The 15,187-nt window shown below is 43.3% G+C and overlaps 1 protein-coding gene across 3 annotated transcripts in view; it reads right to left on the reverse strand.

The window, feature by feature from the left end:
* Positions 1-2,912: 2,912 nt before the first annotated feature.
* The window catches only part of asic2 (acid-sensing (proton-gated) ion channel 2), a 108,864-nt gene continuing 96,589 nt past the window's right edge, over positions 2,913-15,187 (reverse strand). The window contains exons 3-10 of one of the 3 annotated variants that reach the window (XM_019896561.1): positions 10,344-10,471; positions 6,579-6,729; positions 6,428-6,484; positions 4,828-4,981; positions 4,638-4,729; positions 4,144-4,223; positions 3,999-4,067; positions 2,913-3,519 (exon numbers count right to left, since the gene is read on the reverse strand). In XM_019896561.1, the coding sequence (XP_019752120.1) occupies positions 3,418-3,519; positions 3,999-4,067; positions 4,144-4,223; positions 4,638-4,729; positions 4,828-4,981; positions 6,428-6,484; positions 6,579-6,729; positions 10,344-10,471 (833 nt within the window). In that variant the 3' untranslated portion in view covers positions 2,913-3,417. Of the gene's footprint in view, positions 3,520-3,998; positions 4,068-4,143; positions 4,224-4,637; positions 4,730-4,827; positions 5,061-6,427; positions 6,485-6,578; positions 6,730-10,343; positions 10,472-15,187 lie in introns of those variants that run through there. The other 2 variants (XM_019896568.1, XM_019896579.1) reach the window with 2 other exon arrangements.

Below are 15,187 nucleotides of genomic sequence, written 5' to 3' on the forward strand. Positions count from 1 at the left end.
TGATGCAATGTTTACTGTTGAAAAAACATTTCGTTTTTTTTTTTTTGGGAGAGCCCTTGTGAAAAGCACCGCATGCCTCCCCGCACGCATGTGGAGAACATTAAAACTCCACACAGGAGGGCCGGGACTTGCAATCGAACCACTGTGAGGTGGACAGTGCTAACCAGTTGTCCACCATGTTGCCATGAGAGAACTTCATTTTTGAAATTAATGACAACAGAGTAAAAAAGTAGTAGTAGCAAGGAACCACCACTGGAGGGCACTAGCACAACAAGAGAAGGCTCTTTGCATGTGGGTGAGAAGGACACAGTTGGTATCAGACCAGCAATACACCAACATATTTTGGGCTGCCTCAAGTTCAGGCTTATTCTCACAAGGGTCAAAGGCGTGCTGGAACCAATCTCAGCTGTCTTACGGCAACCCTGAACACCCTGAATTGGTGGGCAACCAAAAGACACATCATGGGAAACGCCATAGATGGGCTAACACACGTGAACGACGGGGTGGCATTATAACACAAACAGTGCAGCAACAGACGTAGACAGAGAATACGAACAAAAATGTATTATTTATCCTCTGTCTACTGACTCACTTACAGTAGTTGAGTCAAACTGTTTTGTCTTCATGACTGTTATACTGCCACCTGGTGGCCCACTTGCCATGAATGATGATGATGCAAACAATAAGTAATTCTTTGAATTTATTAGATTATGTTAGCACTATTTTTTCATAAAGCGGAATTTCTGGCATTTCAATTTTAAATAGGGAAAGATAATTTGAGATACAACTGTTTTCAGTTGGTCGCGAAAAGAATAAATATTGCATCTCAAGGCAACACCGTATTTTCCATTTATGTGACAGCGGTTAAGCTATTTATTCATTTTTTTTAAATTACGTACATTTGCTTGACAGTGAATTCTGGGAAAAGGTTACACATTGCCTGGATAGTTAATGAAGGTTTTGTAAAAACCAAAAAAAAACCACCAACCACAGACAAATACATCACCAAAGAGAAGACAACTGTTGCAAAAAGTGTCATTTAATGGTTTCACATTGAAAACACACGCCACCCCCCCCACCCCCCACCCCCACACACACACACACACACGCACGCACACACAATCTTACACACTCAATGTTGGCGCTGCGGCACAAAAACGACGCCCGAGCACGGCGAGCAGTTCCGAGTGGAGCAGACGCGGCAACACGAGGCGGAACACGTAGATGGCGGCTTTCAAGCGCAGTGGATGGGAAAAAGCCAACCCAAAAACAAACCCCCCCCCAAAAAACGACAACCAAAATCCTAATTAAAAGTGCAGTGATGAATTCATTCCTAACGAGATGGGGAAAAAAAAACAATCACAAATATGACAAAAAATGTCCAACTGCAGTGTTGCAAAATTGAGCTTTATCTCAGTACTGAGGGGCGGAGTCTTCGTAAAAGCTCAATAGCATCCTCCATTTTTTTTTTTTTAAACGTTCCAAAATCCTATGATATGCCGCGAAAGCAAATGTGAGTCGAAAAAACACACATATTTACATGATCATCACCGCTTCCGCGGAAAAAAAAAATGTCAGGGCTATTATTGGGGTGGGGACAAATGGTGAAACGTTGTCTGGGAACTTTTGGTTAAATACGTCATCACCATACAACATTTTGTTCCACTGCCAGTCATCAAGTGACAGTGAAGTGTGAGTCGCACACCCCACTTTGAGTCCCGTCGATAACCGTGGAATGTGGCATGCTGTTCAAGTTCCTCTCGGGGCGTGCTCACACGAGACCATCAGAACCACGCGTGGGGCCCACTTGAGACCCAAAGTCCGGTACACTTGGACTTCCCTGCAGGCTCAAAATTAATTCGTGTCGTGCTTCCTTGCCTGTTTTTCTGGATAACTGGACCTTGCATAATAGCAATGAAATATGACAACTCTAAATAACACATAAAGTCAAAAGGGTAAGAACACATGCAATGTACATGTAATGCCAAAGTACATGTAACCCCTCGCCAGTTATTGACTATACCCACCAATGTGCACAACAGGAACCAGCCGAACGACTAGAAATAATCCATACAGTCAAAAAAATGTGAATGCGCAATCTACGCTTCTAATGCAATTGCTCCAACCACGATAGCCGCCACCTTGTACAATAGAAATAAACCGAGTGACTAGAAATATTCCACGGCAAAAAAAACCCCCACTGCACACTCATCACGCTGGGCACATGCACGTGTCATTTGATGAATGCACTTGCTCGTCTCGCCAGTTATTCATCATAACACCTTCTTCCACTCTAGAAATCAACACAACGCGTAGAAATAATCCACAATCAAAAAAATAAAATAAAAGGCCACTCAACTCTTGGTAGACAGTTATTCTGAGCTGCCACTTTGCACAATAGAAATAAATAGCGACTTGAAACAATGCACGTCGAAAAAAAATTCCAATGCACGCTTTTCACGCATGGGGACATGCACGTGTCATTTGAGTGATGAGATTGCCCTCTTGCCAGTTTTTTTGTCATAACTGGCTCTTTGCACTGTAGAAATCAATAGAATGACTGGAAATAATCCACTATAAAAAAAAGGCTTCTCAACAAATGAAAATGTCCAAGCATATTATTCATGGTATAGCTTCTGTCGACAGTTATTTTTGATATCCGCCAGCATAGAAATCAAGTCAACAAAGTCCACAGCATGCCAGTCACATGCAAGGTGTGTCATATGACTAAAATGATTTGCTCCTGTCACCAGTTATCAGTGAAGAGAATAAAAATCAAAAGATGGCCTGCATGTAATCCATAGTCCAAAATGTCGATTCATAACTCGGCTGTGCACAAAAATGCCATATCACAAGATTCATGCCATGGCGCCTCTCGCCAATTATTTCTGATAACTGCCGCCTGGCAACACAGAAATCAAAATAATGACAAGAAATAATCAACTAAGTCAGAAAGTTGCAGTATTTTGGCACGTCTGGCATGGCCTAGTGTGAACACGCCCTTGAGTGGAATGATCCAATATTAAAAGTGCAACAAAAATGTTTCTTTGCGGTCTTGATTGGCCGATTTTCTCTTTCCTTTGTCCAACAAAAATGAGTGATCAGTCACCCCATTTAAAGCTGAAACGGGAATCCAGGGTTGACGCTGCACATTCATCACGTGGGCACATTATGAGTGACACATGCGCTTTGGTGGCTCCCAAGTCTTTTTTTTTGTTTGTTTTGTTTTTGCTTTTTTTGCACTGAGCCACCAATGGATGCTACTCAGGTGTGTCTCTCCACACTTGGCCAGCCCGTCCGACCTCATTTGGCACCGCTGAGGCTTAAGACACTTTTTAGCGCCTCGTGATTGGCTGTCCTGACAATGGGTGGAGGGGGAGGAGGGGGGAGGGATGATTGGGGCGAGGCGAAGGGGCCTCAGCAGGCGATCTCCTCCAAAGTGCCCAGCGTGGCCTGCAGGGGCACGGCCACGCTGTTGCCCATGGACTCCGAGTGGTTGGCCACCGGATCACAGGAAGTCTAAGAAAAATGCACCCAATATTTGATTTCATTCACCAAAAAAAACAAAAACAAAACAAAAAAAAAACATCAAGAAAGAATATAAAAATAATTCACAAAAAAATCATCAAAACTAATTTTTTCAACAACAGCGTTTTCAAAAATGTGCGAAACAAACAGCAGTGCTAAAAAAAGCCCCAACCACATAAAAACAAACATTAAATTCAAAATAAATAAAAATGTCATAGAACTGAAATGTGATTTAATTTAAAAATACATAATTTAGCGGTGTTACAGTTTAATTGACAGAGAACATCATGACTTATTTTTATGGTAAAAAGATAAAAGGCAGATACCAGCCCCTGCACTACCCAGAAAAAAAAATAATGATGGCATTTTTGTAAAACAGTTTTCTAGTACGAAGATCAAAGAACTCGACCTTGCAAAAACCAAACAAACAAATAAAATAATCCATCAAAAGGCTCAAAGGGCGCACTTACCACAGCCCCTCGGCGACCCTCCTCCTCGTCCTCTCGACTCAGGAGGTCCAATAGTCTGTCTCGTACCACCTGAAAAAAAAAAAAAAACGACAATTCAGATCGGACCATGCTTCTTCCCCTGCTTTGTTTCAACGGCGTGACTGACCTCGTAGGCGTAGTCAAAAAGCTCCAGGATGGTGAGGATGCTGGCCCCGATGAAGAGCCCCATCTGGCCGCCAATGTCACCTGTAAGGGGGCACAATGTGTTGACAAGGTCATAGAATTAGTCGTATTATTTCCACTATCATTATTTTTATTATTACTGTATGAATGCCAATGAGCATTCTTCTTCCACTTTTGTCTCCCCATTCAAAAATCAAAACACGTCTTCGGCACTACTTTTCACATCTAAAAAAGTTGACGTGTAAAAAAAAAACAAAAAACAAAATATCCTGTACCCAAATTCACAACATTAAATACAAATATGAATTATTAATATTATATAAAATTCCCAAATATTTTACACAATCACCTCTTCCACATTTCTTGGATCGACTCAAACATTCCAACTTCACGTCTCACATTCTTTGTTATCACAATTCAATTATTTCCACATTTCACTTCGCCGCACAAACTGTATTCCGTAGTTCTTGTTATTACCCAGCAGGCCCGCCACCTCGTAAGCTTTCTTCTGCTCGATGGTCTCGTAGTTGAGAGCCTCGAAGAACACGTCCAACACCAAAATGTTATCTCTGCGAAAAACAACAACGTGGCATGAAGATCGACGGCTCCCGCGACGCGACCACAAAACATGCTCGCGTGCGGTGCGATGTCCGAGGTGTGGGCGTACGCGATGTACTTCTCCGACTTGTTGAACTTCTTCTGCAGGTAGCGCGCCGAAGTCTTGCTGGGTATCTTGACCATGGAAAGCTCTTTGTTGTAGCGCGTCACATTGCACGGAGTGCGGCACATGCAGTTGCTGCTCTCCGTCGCAGACAGCTTGGCTAATGACCATGATGAGGATGATGATGATGATGATGATGATGGGTTGGTGACGGTGAAGGGCACGGAAGAGGACGTTATCTAACGCAAATAAGGTCATATGATATTCTGTGTTCAGTATGACTCTTTTTGAGGCTTTTTATGATAATATACTGTGCTACATAAAAATGTATAAAACAAACAAATCAGCTAGCGTCCTTACCAACTAAATCCGACCAACACTAGCACCTTCCAAATCAACCAGTCCACAAATCTACAAAAACACGCTTCCCGTCCACATACCTGTCAACTTTTCGGAGTGCCAACCTGTATAAACTACCAAAAAAATCCTTATAAAGAGCAAAAAATCCTTATAACATCCCAAAGCATTTTATATGTCAAAATAACGGCAGAAAAAAACCCACGAAATATGAATGATATATTTGTGTTTCCTTGTAGAACTTGCTTGTACACTACCGAAGTATGCAATGAATACTCTGCTGTTTTCAACTAGAAACCACGTGATTTACTGGAAAGTTACCGGAAATGAAAGCATTCGAGGAGACTAGCACCATTCTGGGCAAAAGCAAACGGAACTCCCTGTTAGGGAAAAAAAAAAAAAAAAACGGAAATTTTCAGAATCCGTATGATTTGTGTGATATGGCCATATATGTAAGATTCACCACAAAATCCGTATGAACTATGGGTAAACCGTATAAGTTGACAGGTATGCGTTCACCACCACTCTACCAATTAACCAACCGAACTCACCCAACAGCTAACCAGGCCCGCCAAAATCGATGCCACCCAAATGATAGTTTCTGTACATTTAGGTGTGATGAGGCCTTTTGATCACATCGCGCGTCTGTGACAAAAGCCGACTTTCCCTACTGAGTCGTGACCAAACCAAGCAAGCCATCAAGCTCGCAATATCTTCCGCCAAATGAGCTGCGGCAAAGCGGTGAAGCCGCAAAAGTAGATCGCTCCTGAAGACCGGATCAGGCAAAGAATAATCCACTGAGACCAAACCTGTGTCATATTATGACTTCTAATGCTCATTTAATGAGACTGTTTTGTCACGTTGGCTCATCGTCTTGGGGGTAATAACGCAATTTGTCTGCATTGGAAGTCATCAAAGTGTCCTTTTAAACTTTCAAGTCGGAAAGCGGAAACGCTTGATGAGTCGAGCAACACATAATCTCCTCTGACAAGTTGGAGACAGGTGCTTTTTTTTATTTGATCTCTCTGGTTGGAACAATCTCCAACTTTTACACACTTTTTTCGCTGTGGCAAAATTGCCTTTCACACACTGCGACTGTGCACTTTCACACGGCGGCGTGGCATCGCGCAATTAGGGGGACGGCAACAATTTCCACACACACGCCAGGGGCGCGAGAAGTGACAGTCGGGCGCGCGTCCCGCCTCCGTTGCTCAAAAAAACGGTGGCGCGGCGAGATCACGTGACTCACCGAGGGCGGGCTCAGCGCAGTCTTTGTACTGCTCGGGTGTGCAGTAGGAGGCGTCACCTGTCAAGAAGACCATCTTGAGTAAAGATGTCAACTGATCTTAACTTTTAGTCGCAGGTGATGGAATGCGTTCGGTTTTGGGCGGGGCGCCTACCGGGCATGTGCACCATCCTGCAGTTGCAGTTCTCCACAATGTAGCGTGTCTCACAGTCGATCCGGCAGGCGGTCACGCTGTACACCGGGAAGAAGCCCGACTCCAGCGTCTTCGACTCGCACTCGCCCCAGGGCGGAGGCAGGAAGGTGAGCTACAAGGGAGGAAGAAAATGTTTTAAAATGTCACCTTTCCGACAGTACGTTAGGATTTATAAAAGAAATTTAGTTGGAAGCCCTTAAGTGGCACAGGGAAATAAACATGGATGAACACAAGATTGTGGCTCGACATGCTATTTTTGGGCTACAGATTAAACACCGCGAGTTAGCTGAGCCAAACAATTTCACAGTTGTACAGACACTTGACCAAATAATTCCTCCGGGTCTGACAAAGGAGGCAACACTCCAACACGCTGCGGTCTGAACAAGAAGAAGAAGAAGAAGGGTCAAACAACACAGCCCGAGTTGTCACGGACGTGCATTCCGCACGAGGGAGCGGCAACTACATTTTGTGGATGAAGCGCGACGCGACGGTGCCAGGTGAAAAGTGGGCGGCTGCCGGCTGGGATTGAATAGCGCGTCTGCTCTGCGCTATCGGTCCAGACGAGCGGGAAGCCGCTCCAACATTCCGTTTGAAAGCAGCCAAGTGCGCGGAATGTTGCCGATTGCTGTGCAAGGCTGTGACGGATGATAAGAAAGCAGCCAGTGGAAGAAATGAATACTGACATCCCCGACGCTGGTTTAACATGCTTCTTGGCCATCCTCAACTTTTAAGTTACTCCATATGCCCATTAAGGATTTATCAGCCGCCGAGTCCGGTTGTCGCTAACCAAAACAGCAGTACATAAAACGGCTTCTCAGAGGAGTTAGGTTGTGTTGCGGTACAACTTCTATTTTCAGTGTTGGTGATGCCAAGATAACATTCATGTGGAGACTCGCACATGCCCTGTGGAGCTACACCCTACTTAGAGTTTCAAGTACAGCTCGACATAAATTGGTCATTTTATTGTGGTCAAAGCGGTCACTTTGAAATCTAGTCGCTGCAACACTGCGGGAATTTTTGCTCGATTTCATTTGACTAAGATTGTAATTAGTGCTGTCAAGCGATTAAAAAAAATTATGTGATTAATTAATTTGGGCTGTAATTAATTAATCTAATTAATCTACATTTTAATCTCATCTAAACATTACAGAGAAAAACCCTATTTTCATTTTAAATTCGTTACATTATGAGGCAGATCAAAAGATAAAATAAAAAGTGGCATTTTAAAGTATTTTATTGATTTTCAGCAGACTTGGACAGATGCAGTCCTAGCCATTTACTTTCTGCTTTATTTGAGACTAGTCAAAGTCCTGCAATCTTTAGTTTCGACCACGAGGGGGAATATCACTGTTTTGTTTGTTTTTGTAAATCTCCAAAGAATTACAAAATAAAAATAAAATTTGAACATCAGGGGTCCCCCATTAACTGCGAAAAACGAAGGATTACTGCATTCCAAAAAAATATGCCACTCTGACATGTAGCCGCTCCGCAATGTTGTGTGCATTCCGAGGAAGCTATGCCGCTCATGCTTTCCAATTTCACATCCCGGTATATGAAATTACAGCATTGTGAGAATATTATGATATACTATTCCAACCAAAAAGTATTAAACTCGACACAGTCGGTCCACAATGTCATTTCACTTAACATGCATTCTAGCGTGGTAGGAATATTGCTACAAACGATGCCCAAAAACGCTGTGAGTCATGACTTAGTGGCAGCACGACAATGCTGCGTGCCTGCTTGTCGATGTGCCCTGCCTGCTCCGAGCAATGAATGCCGACATCCCCGGTGCGATGAACGCTTCCGTGAAAGGTGCTGCTCGGCAATCCTTAACCTTTCCAATCACCTCCGCCGTGAAGCTAATCTTCTCCTCGGGCCCAATTAAAGCGAATGGTGGCTAATTCGCCATCTGATTAATTCTGGCGTAATGGCACGTGAGCCGATCGCGGTCCGTCTAATAAGCGGCAGAAGCCTTGGCTCCCCTCGCCGTTGCCTTCATCAATATTTCACTCCGGTGCTGAGGCGGGGATGGGGGGCTTAAAGGGAGGCTTTACAGTTCACTCGGCAAATTGTTGGGAAAGGTTTTGTTTTAGCATCACGCACTTGAACCTCACATTGCAGGCACAACTCGATAAAAGTGTGCTTTCATTTTTTTTTTCCCCCTGAGAATTGTTGTGAAATAGAAAGACTTGAGCCAGATTCCGGTGAAATTTGAAGCGGGATTTACAATTTAGCTACAAGTGCTCCACTCAAATTTAGGGTTTGTTGGAATATATACCGTCATATTTCATGTCTCAGAATTACAATACAGCCATATTCAATACATGATGTATCGTACAATATTAGCATATTTAATGTTCTATACACTTCTATCGTACTATGTCTGCATCATATTTATCGTTATATGACACGAATGTTTGATACGATGTTTGAAATGATGTTCAATATTCACATCATATTTCATGTCCATACAAGTCCACTGTACCCCATTTACATTTAATGTTAGCGGAAACTGTAATACCATCTGATTTCCATCATATTTAATGCAATATACATCTCTAATGTACTATTTTCAAATCTAATGTTCTGTCATATCCATATACAGTAACTCAAGTGTTGGTTATTATGCTTGAAAGTGTTTCAGAAGGAGTGGGATGGTCCCAGCAGACAACTCGATGACCTTTGCGCACTGTAATAATTAACGAGAGGATCTACATTTGTCGTTTTTTTTTTTTTTTAACTCCCACTCAGTGAGTGTCCTCACCTCAACGCCAATAATGAGCGAGGAGAGCTCGGTCTTCAGCCTGCCAGTCAGAAAAGTGGGCTGACGGCAGGCACGGCCGCTCACCCTGGAGGCTCGTTAGTCAACGCTAAGATGCTAAGCTAATACTTTTTGTATGACATGCCCTGTGGCGACCGTCTCTATTTTTGTCGTGTCATAAATTCGACCGGCCTTGATGAAATAAAAACAGCTACTAGAAGCAGCCTGACTCGAAAAAGGCCTTTTTGGTAACTTCAATGGCAGGAGACAGATTCCCTGACGCAACATTCTGGAGGTCAAATATATGCTGGCCCTTCTTTCTGAGCAGGCAATACGATGACGACTAAGGGATCGGGTTTATGACAACATACGCACAAACAAAAAAGCGGCAAAAGAAACTGCTTTTTTTTTTTCAACCTCATGGTCAGATGGGACTGTGTAAAACAATGTAACACCACACTTTAGTACCCTTTGGTGCCTCGTGACAAAAACGCCCTTAAAACCAACAAACTATGCAAAACAAAACAACTCATTAGGTTGCCGCGCGTGAGGAAAGGACTTTTCGGGAGTGTATTACAGCGTTTCAAGCTTTACACAACCTTGCATCTTTGTGAAATAAACAAAGGCATTGGCAATTGTTAATTCCCAAGCCCGATCATTATTGAATACAAGACTATTAGACAGCTTACAGGCCTTACAGTTATGCAAATTAAAGTTCCTTATTTTTATTTAGAAATGTTCTGCTTCTTTGCCTTGAATCATATTTTGGGTATTATCAGAACGGGTGTTCATGCACAGAATATATCCTATGTATATCAATGTTATTATTTTATATATTGTTTGTTAAAAATATCCAGGGGTCCCCCCCCCCCGCTTTTTTTTTGCCCCCAATATTGGTATCAACCCCGAAAACCCAATCCCAGTCGGGTTCTACATTTTGCAAGGGATAAACGGCGACTCACCCTCTGTTCCTGCGTGGCCACGAAGGTCTGGAAGCCGGGCGCGACGCCGAAGCCCAGCTCATGCACAAAGGGGGGCTCGGCCTGACTGTGGATCTGGACTCGGACCCCCGCTTCGAATGCCGTATCCTCTGCAAAGAATGCACAATCAGGAAATGACAAAGCAGATGGGGAGAACCGTATATTTACAATAAAGTTTTGTTTTGAGTCGTGCGAGTCAGGGAAGCAGCACATTTTGGTGCACCTTGAAGTCCCAGACCAAAGTTCACGATCGGGAAGACTACAACAAGATTGGGAAAAACATCTTTGTGAGCTTATTTGTACATAATCGGGAATGGACAACTGATGAGAAAAAAATAATTGTCATTTTAATTGCTGTCCTTTAATTTTGATAGAAAATGCAGCTCGAGGGCAAGGAATTTAATTCATTTTGGTGCACCTTGAAGTCCCAGACCAAAGTTCACGATCGGGAAGACTACAACAAGATTGGGAAAAACATCTTTGTGAGCTTATTTGTACATAATCGGGAATGGACAACTGATGAGAAAAAAATAATTGTCATTTTAATTGCTGTCCTTTAATTTTGATAGAAAATGCAGCTCGAGGGCAAGGAATTTAATAGTTTTTTTTTTTTTTATCACAGAAAAACAGGATTGAAAGGACACACACACACACACACACACAGACACACACGCCCTAACATTTATGGTAAAACAGAGAGAGATTGAATATCTGTGTGGAAATCGATGCAATTAGGGGGACGGCAACAATTTCCACACACACGCCAGGGGCGCGAGAAGTGACAGTCGGGCGCGCGTCCCGCCTCCGTTGCTCAAAAAAACGGTGGCGCGGCGAGATCACGTGACTCACCGAGGGCGGGCTCAGCGCAGTCTTTGTACTGCTCGGGTGTGCAGTAGGAGGCGTCACCTGTCAAGAAGACCATCTTGAGTAAAGATGTCAACTGATCTTAACTTTTAGTCGCAGGTGATGGAATGCGTTCGGTTTTGGGCGGGGCGCCTACCGGGCATGTGCACCATCCTGCAGTTGCAGTTCTCCACAATGTAGCGTGTCTCACAGTCGATCCGGCAGGCGGTCACGCTGTACACCGGGAAGAAGCCCGACTCCAGCGTCTTCGACTCGCACTCGCCCCAGGGCGGAGGCAGGAAGGTGAGCTACAAGGGAGGAAGAAAATGTTTTGAAATGTCACCTTTCTCAACAGTACGTTAGGATTTATAAAAGAAATTTAGTTGGAAGCCCTTAAGCGGCACAGGGAAATAAACATGGATGAACACAAGAGTTTGGCTCGACATGCTATTTTTGGGCTGCAGATTAAACACCGCTAGTTAGCTGAGCCAAACAATTTCACAGTTGTACAGACACTTGACCAAATAATTCCTCCGGGTCTGACAAAGGAGGCAACACTCCAACACGCTGCGGTCTGAACAAGAAGAAGAAGAAGAAGGGTCAAACAACACAGCCCGAGTTGTCACGGACGTGCATTCCGCACGAGGGAGCGGCAACTACATTTTGTGGATGAAGCGCGACGCGACGGTGCCAGGTGAAAAGTGGGCGGCTGCCGGCTGGGATTGAATAGCGCGTCTGCTCTGCGCTATCGGTCCAGACGAGCGGGAAGCCGCTCCAACATTCCGTTTGAAAGCAGCCAAGTGCGCGGAATGTTGCCGATTGCTGTGCAAGGCTGTGACGGATGATAAGAAAGCAGCCAGTGGAAGAAATGAATACTGACATCCCCGACGCCGGTTTAACATGCTTCTTGGCCATCCTCAACTTTTAAGTTACTCCATATGCCCATTAAGGATTTATCAGCCGCCGAGTCCGGTTGTCGCTAACCAAAACAGCAGTACATAAAACGGCTTCTCAGAGGAGTTAGGTTGTGTTGCGGTACAACTTCTATTTTCAGTGTTGGTGATGCCAAGATAACATTCATGTGGAGACTCGCACATGCCCTGTGGAGCTACACCCTACTTAGAGTTTCAAGTACAGCTCGACATAAATTGGTCATTTTATTGTGGTCAAAGCGGTCACTTTGAAATCTAGTCGCTGCAACACTGCGGGAATTTTTGCTCGATTTCATTTGACTAAGATTGTAATTAGTGCTGTCAAGCGATTAAAAAAAATTATGTGATTAATTAATTTGGGCTGTAATTAATTAATCTAATTAATCTACATTTTAATCTCATCTAAACATTACAGAGAAAAACCCTATTTTCATTTTAAATTCGTTACATTATGAGGCAGATCAAAAGATAAAATAAAAAGTGGCATTTTAAAGTATTTTATTGATTTTCAGCAGACTTGGACAGATGCAGTCCTAGCCATTTACTTTCTGCTTTATTTGAGACTAGTCAAAGTCCTGCAATCTTTAGTTTCGACCACGAGGGGGAATATCACTGTTTTGTTTGTTTTTGTAAATCTCCAAAGAATTACAAAATAAAAATAAAATTTGAACATCAGGGGTCCCCCATTAACTGCGAAAAACGAAGGATTACTGCATTCCAAAAAAATATGCCACTCTGACATGTAGCCGCTCCGCAATGTTGTGTGCATTCCGAGGAAGCTATGCCGCTCATGCTTTCCAATTTCACATCCCGGTATATGAAATTACAGCATTGTGAGAATATTATGATATACTATTCCAACCAAAAAGTATTAAACTCGACACAGTCGGTCCACAATGTCATTTCACTTAACATGCATTCTAGCGTGGTAGGAATATTGCTACAAACGATGCCCAAAAACGCTGTGAGTCATGACTTAGTGGCAGCACGACAATGCTGCGTGCCTGCTTGTCGATGTGCCCTGCCTGCTCCGAGCAATGAATGCCGACATCCCCGGTGCGATGAACGCTTCCGTGAAAGGTGCTGCTCGGCAATCCTTAACCTTTCCAATCACCTCCGCCGTGAAGCTAATCTTCTCCTCGGGCCCAATTAAAGCGAATGGTGGCTAATTCGCCATCTGATTAATTCTGGCGTAATGGCACGTGAGCCGATCGCGGTCCGTCTAATAAGCGGCAGAAGCCTTGGCTCCCCTCGCCGTTGCCTTCATCAATATTTCACTCCGGTGCTGAGGCGGGGATGGGGGGCTTAAAGGGAGGCTTTACAGTTCACTCGGCAAATTGTTGGGAAAGGTTTTGTTTTAGCATCACGCACTTGAACCTCACATTGCAGGCACAACTCGATAAAAGTGTGCTTTCATTTTTTTTTTCCCCCTGAGAATTGTTGTGAAATAGAAAGACTTGAGCCAGATTCCGGTGAAATTTGAAGCGGGATTTACAATTTAGCTACAAGTGCTCCACTCAAATTTAGGGTTTGTTGGAATATATACCGTCATATTTCATGTCTCAGAATTACAATACAGCCATATTCAATACATGATGTATCGTACAATATTAGCATATTTAATGTTCTATACACTTCTATCGTACTATGTCTGCATCATATTTATCGTTATATGACACGAATGTTTGATACGATGTTTGAAATGATGTTCAATATTCACATCATATTTCATGTCCATACAAGTCCACTGTACCCCATTTACATTTAATGTTAGCGGAAACTGTAATACCATCTGATTTCCATCATATTTAATGCAATATACATCTCTAATGTACTATTTTCAAATCTAATGTTCTGTCATATCCATATACAGTAACTCAAGTGTTGGTTATTATGCTTGAAAGTGTTTCAGAAGGAGTGGGATGGTCCCAGCAGACAACTCGATGACCTTTGCGCACTGTAATAATTAACGAGAGGATCTACATTTGTCGTTTTTTTTTTTTTTTAACTCCCACTCAGTGAGTGTCCTCACCTCAACGCCAATAATGAGCGAGGAGAGCTCGGTCTTCAGCCTGCCAGTCAGAAAAGTGGGCTGACGGCAGGCACGGCTGCTCACCCTGGAGGCTCGTTAGTCAACGCTAAGATGCTAAGCTAATACTTTTTGTATGACATGCCCTGTGGCGACCGTCTCTATTTTTGTCGTGTCATAAATTCGACCGGCCTTGATGAAATAAAAACAGCTACTTGCAACAGCCTGACTCGAAAAAGGCATTTTTGGTAACTTCAATGGCGGGAGACAGATTCCCTGACGCACACATTCTGGAGGTCAAATATATGCTGGCCCTTCTTTTTGAGCAGGCAATACGATGACGACAAAGGGATCAGTTTTATGACAACATATGCACAAACAAAAAAGCGGCAAAAGAAACTGCTTTTTTTTTTCAACCTCATGGTCAGATGGGACTGTGTAAAACAATGTAACACCACACTTTAGTACCCTTTGGTGCCTCGTGACAAAAACGCCCTTAAAACCAACAAACTATGCAAAACAAAACAACTCATTAGGTTGCCGCGCGTGAGGAAAGGACTTTTCGGGAGTGTATTACAGCGTTTCAAGCTTTACACAACCTTGCATCTTTGTGAAATAAACAAAGGCATTGGCAATTGTTAATTCCCAAGCCCGATCATTATTGAATACAAGACTATTAGACAGCTTACAGGCCTTACAGTTATGCAAATTAAAGTTCCTTATTTTTATTTAGAAATGTTCTGCTTCTTTGCCTTGAATCATATTTTGGGTATTATCAGAACGGGTGTTCATGCACAGAATATATCCTATGTATATCAATGTTATTATTTTATATATTGTTTGTTAAAAATATCCAGGGGTCCCCCCCCCCCGCTTTTTTTTTGCCCCCAATATTGGTATCAACCCCGAAAACCCAATCCCAGTCGGGTTCTACATTTTGCAAGGGATAAACGGCGACTCACCCTCTGTTCCTGCGTGGCCACGAAGGTCTGGAAGCCGGGCGCGACGCCGAAGCCCAGCTC

Source organism: Hippocampus comes, unplaced genomic scaffold, assembly GCF_001891065.2.
Source record: "Hippocampus comes isolate QL1 unplaced genomic scaffold, H_comes_QL1_v1.1 scaffold10, whole genome shotgun sequence".
Classification (NCBI taxonomy): Eukaryota; Metazoa; Chordata; class Actinopteri; order Syngnathiformes; family Syngnathidae; genus Hippocampus; species Hippocampus comes.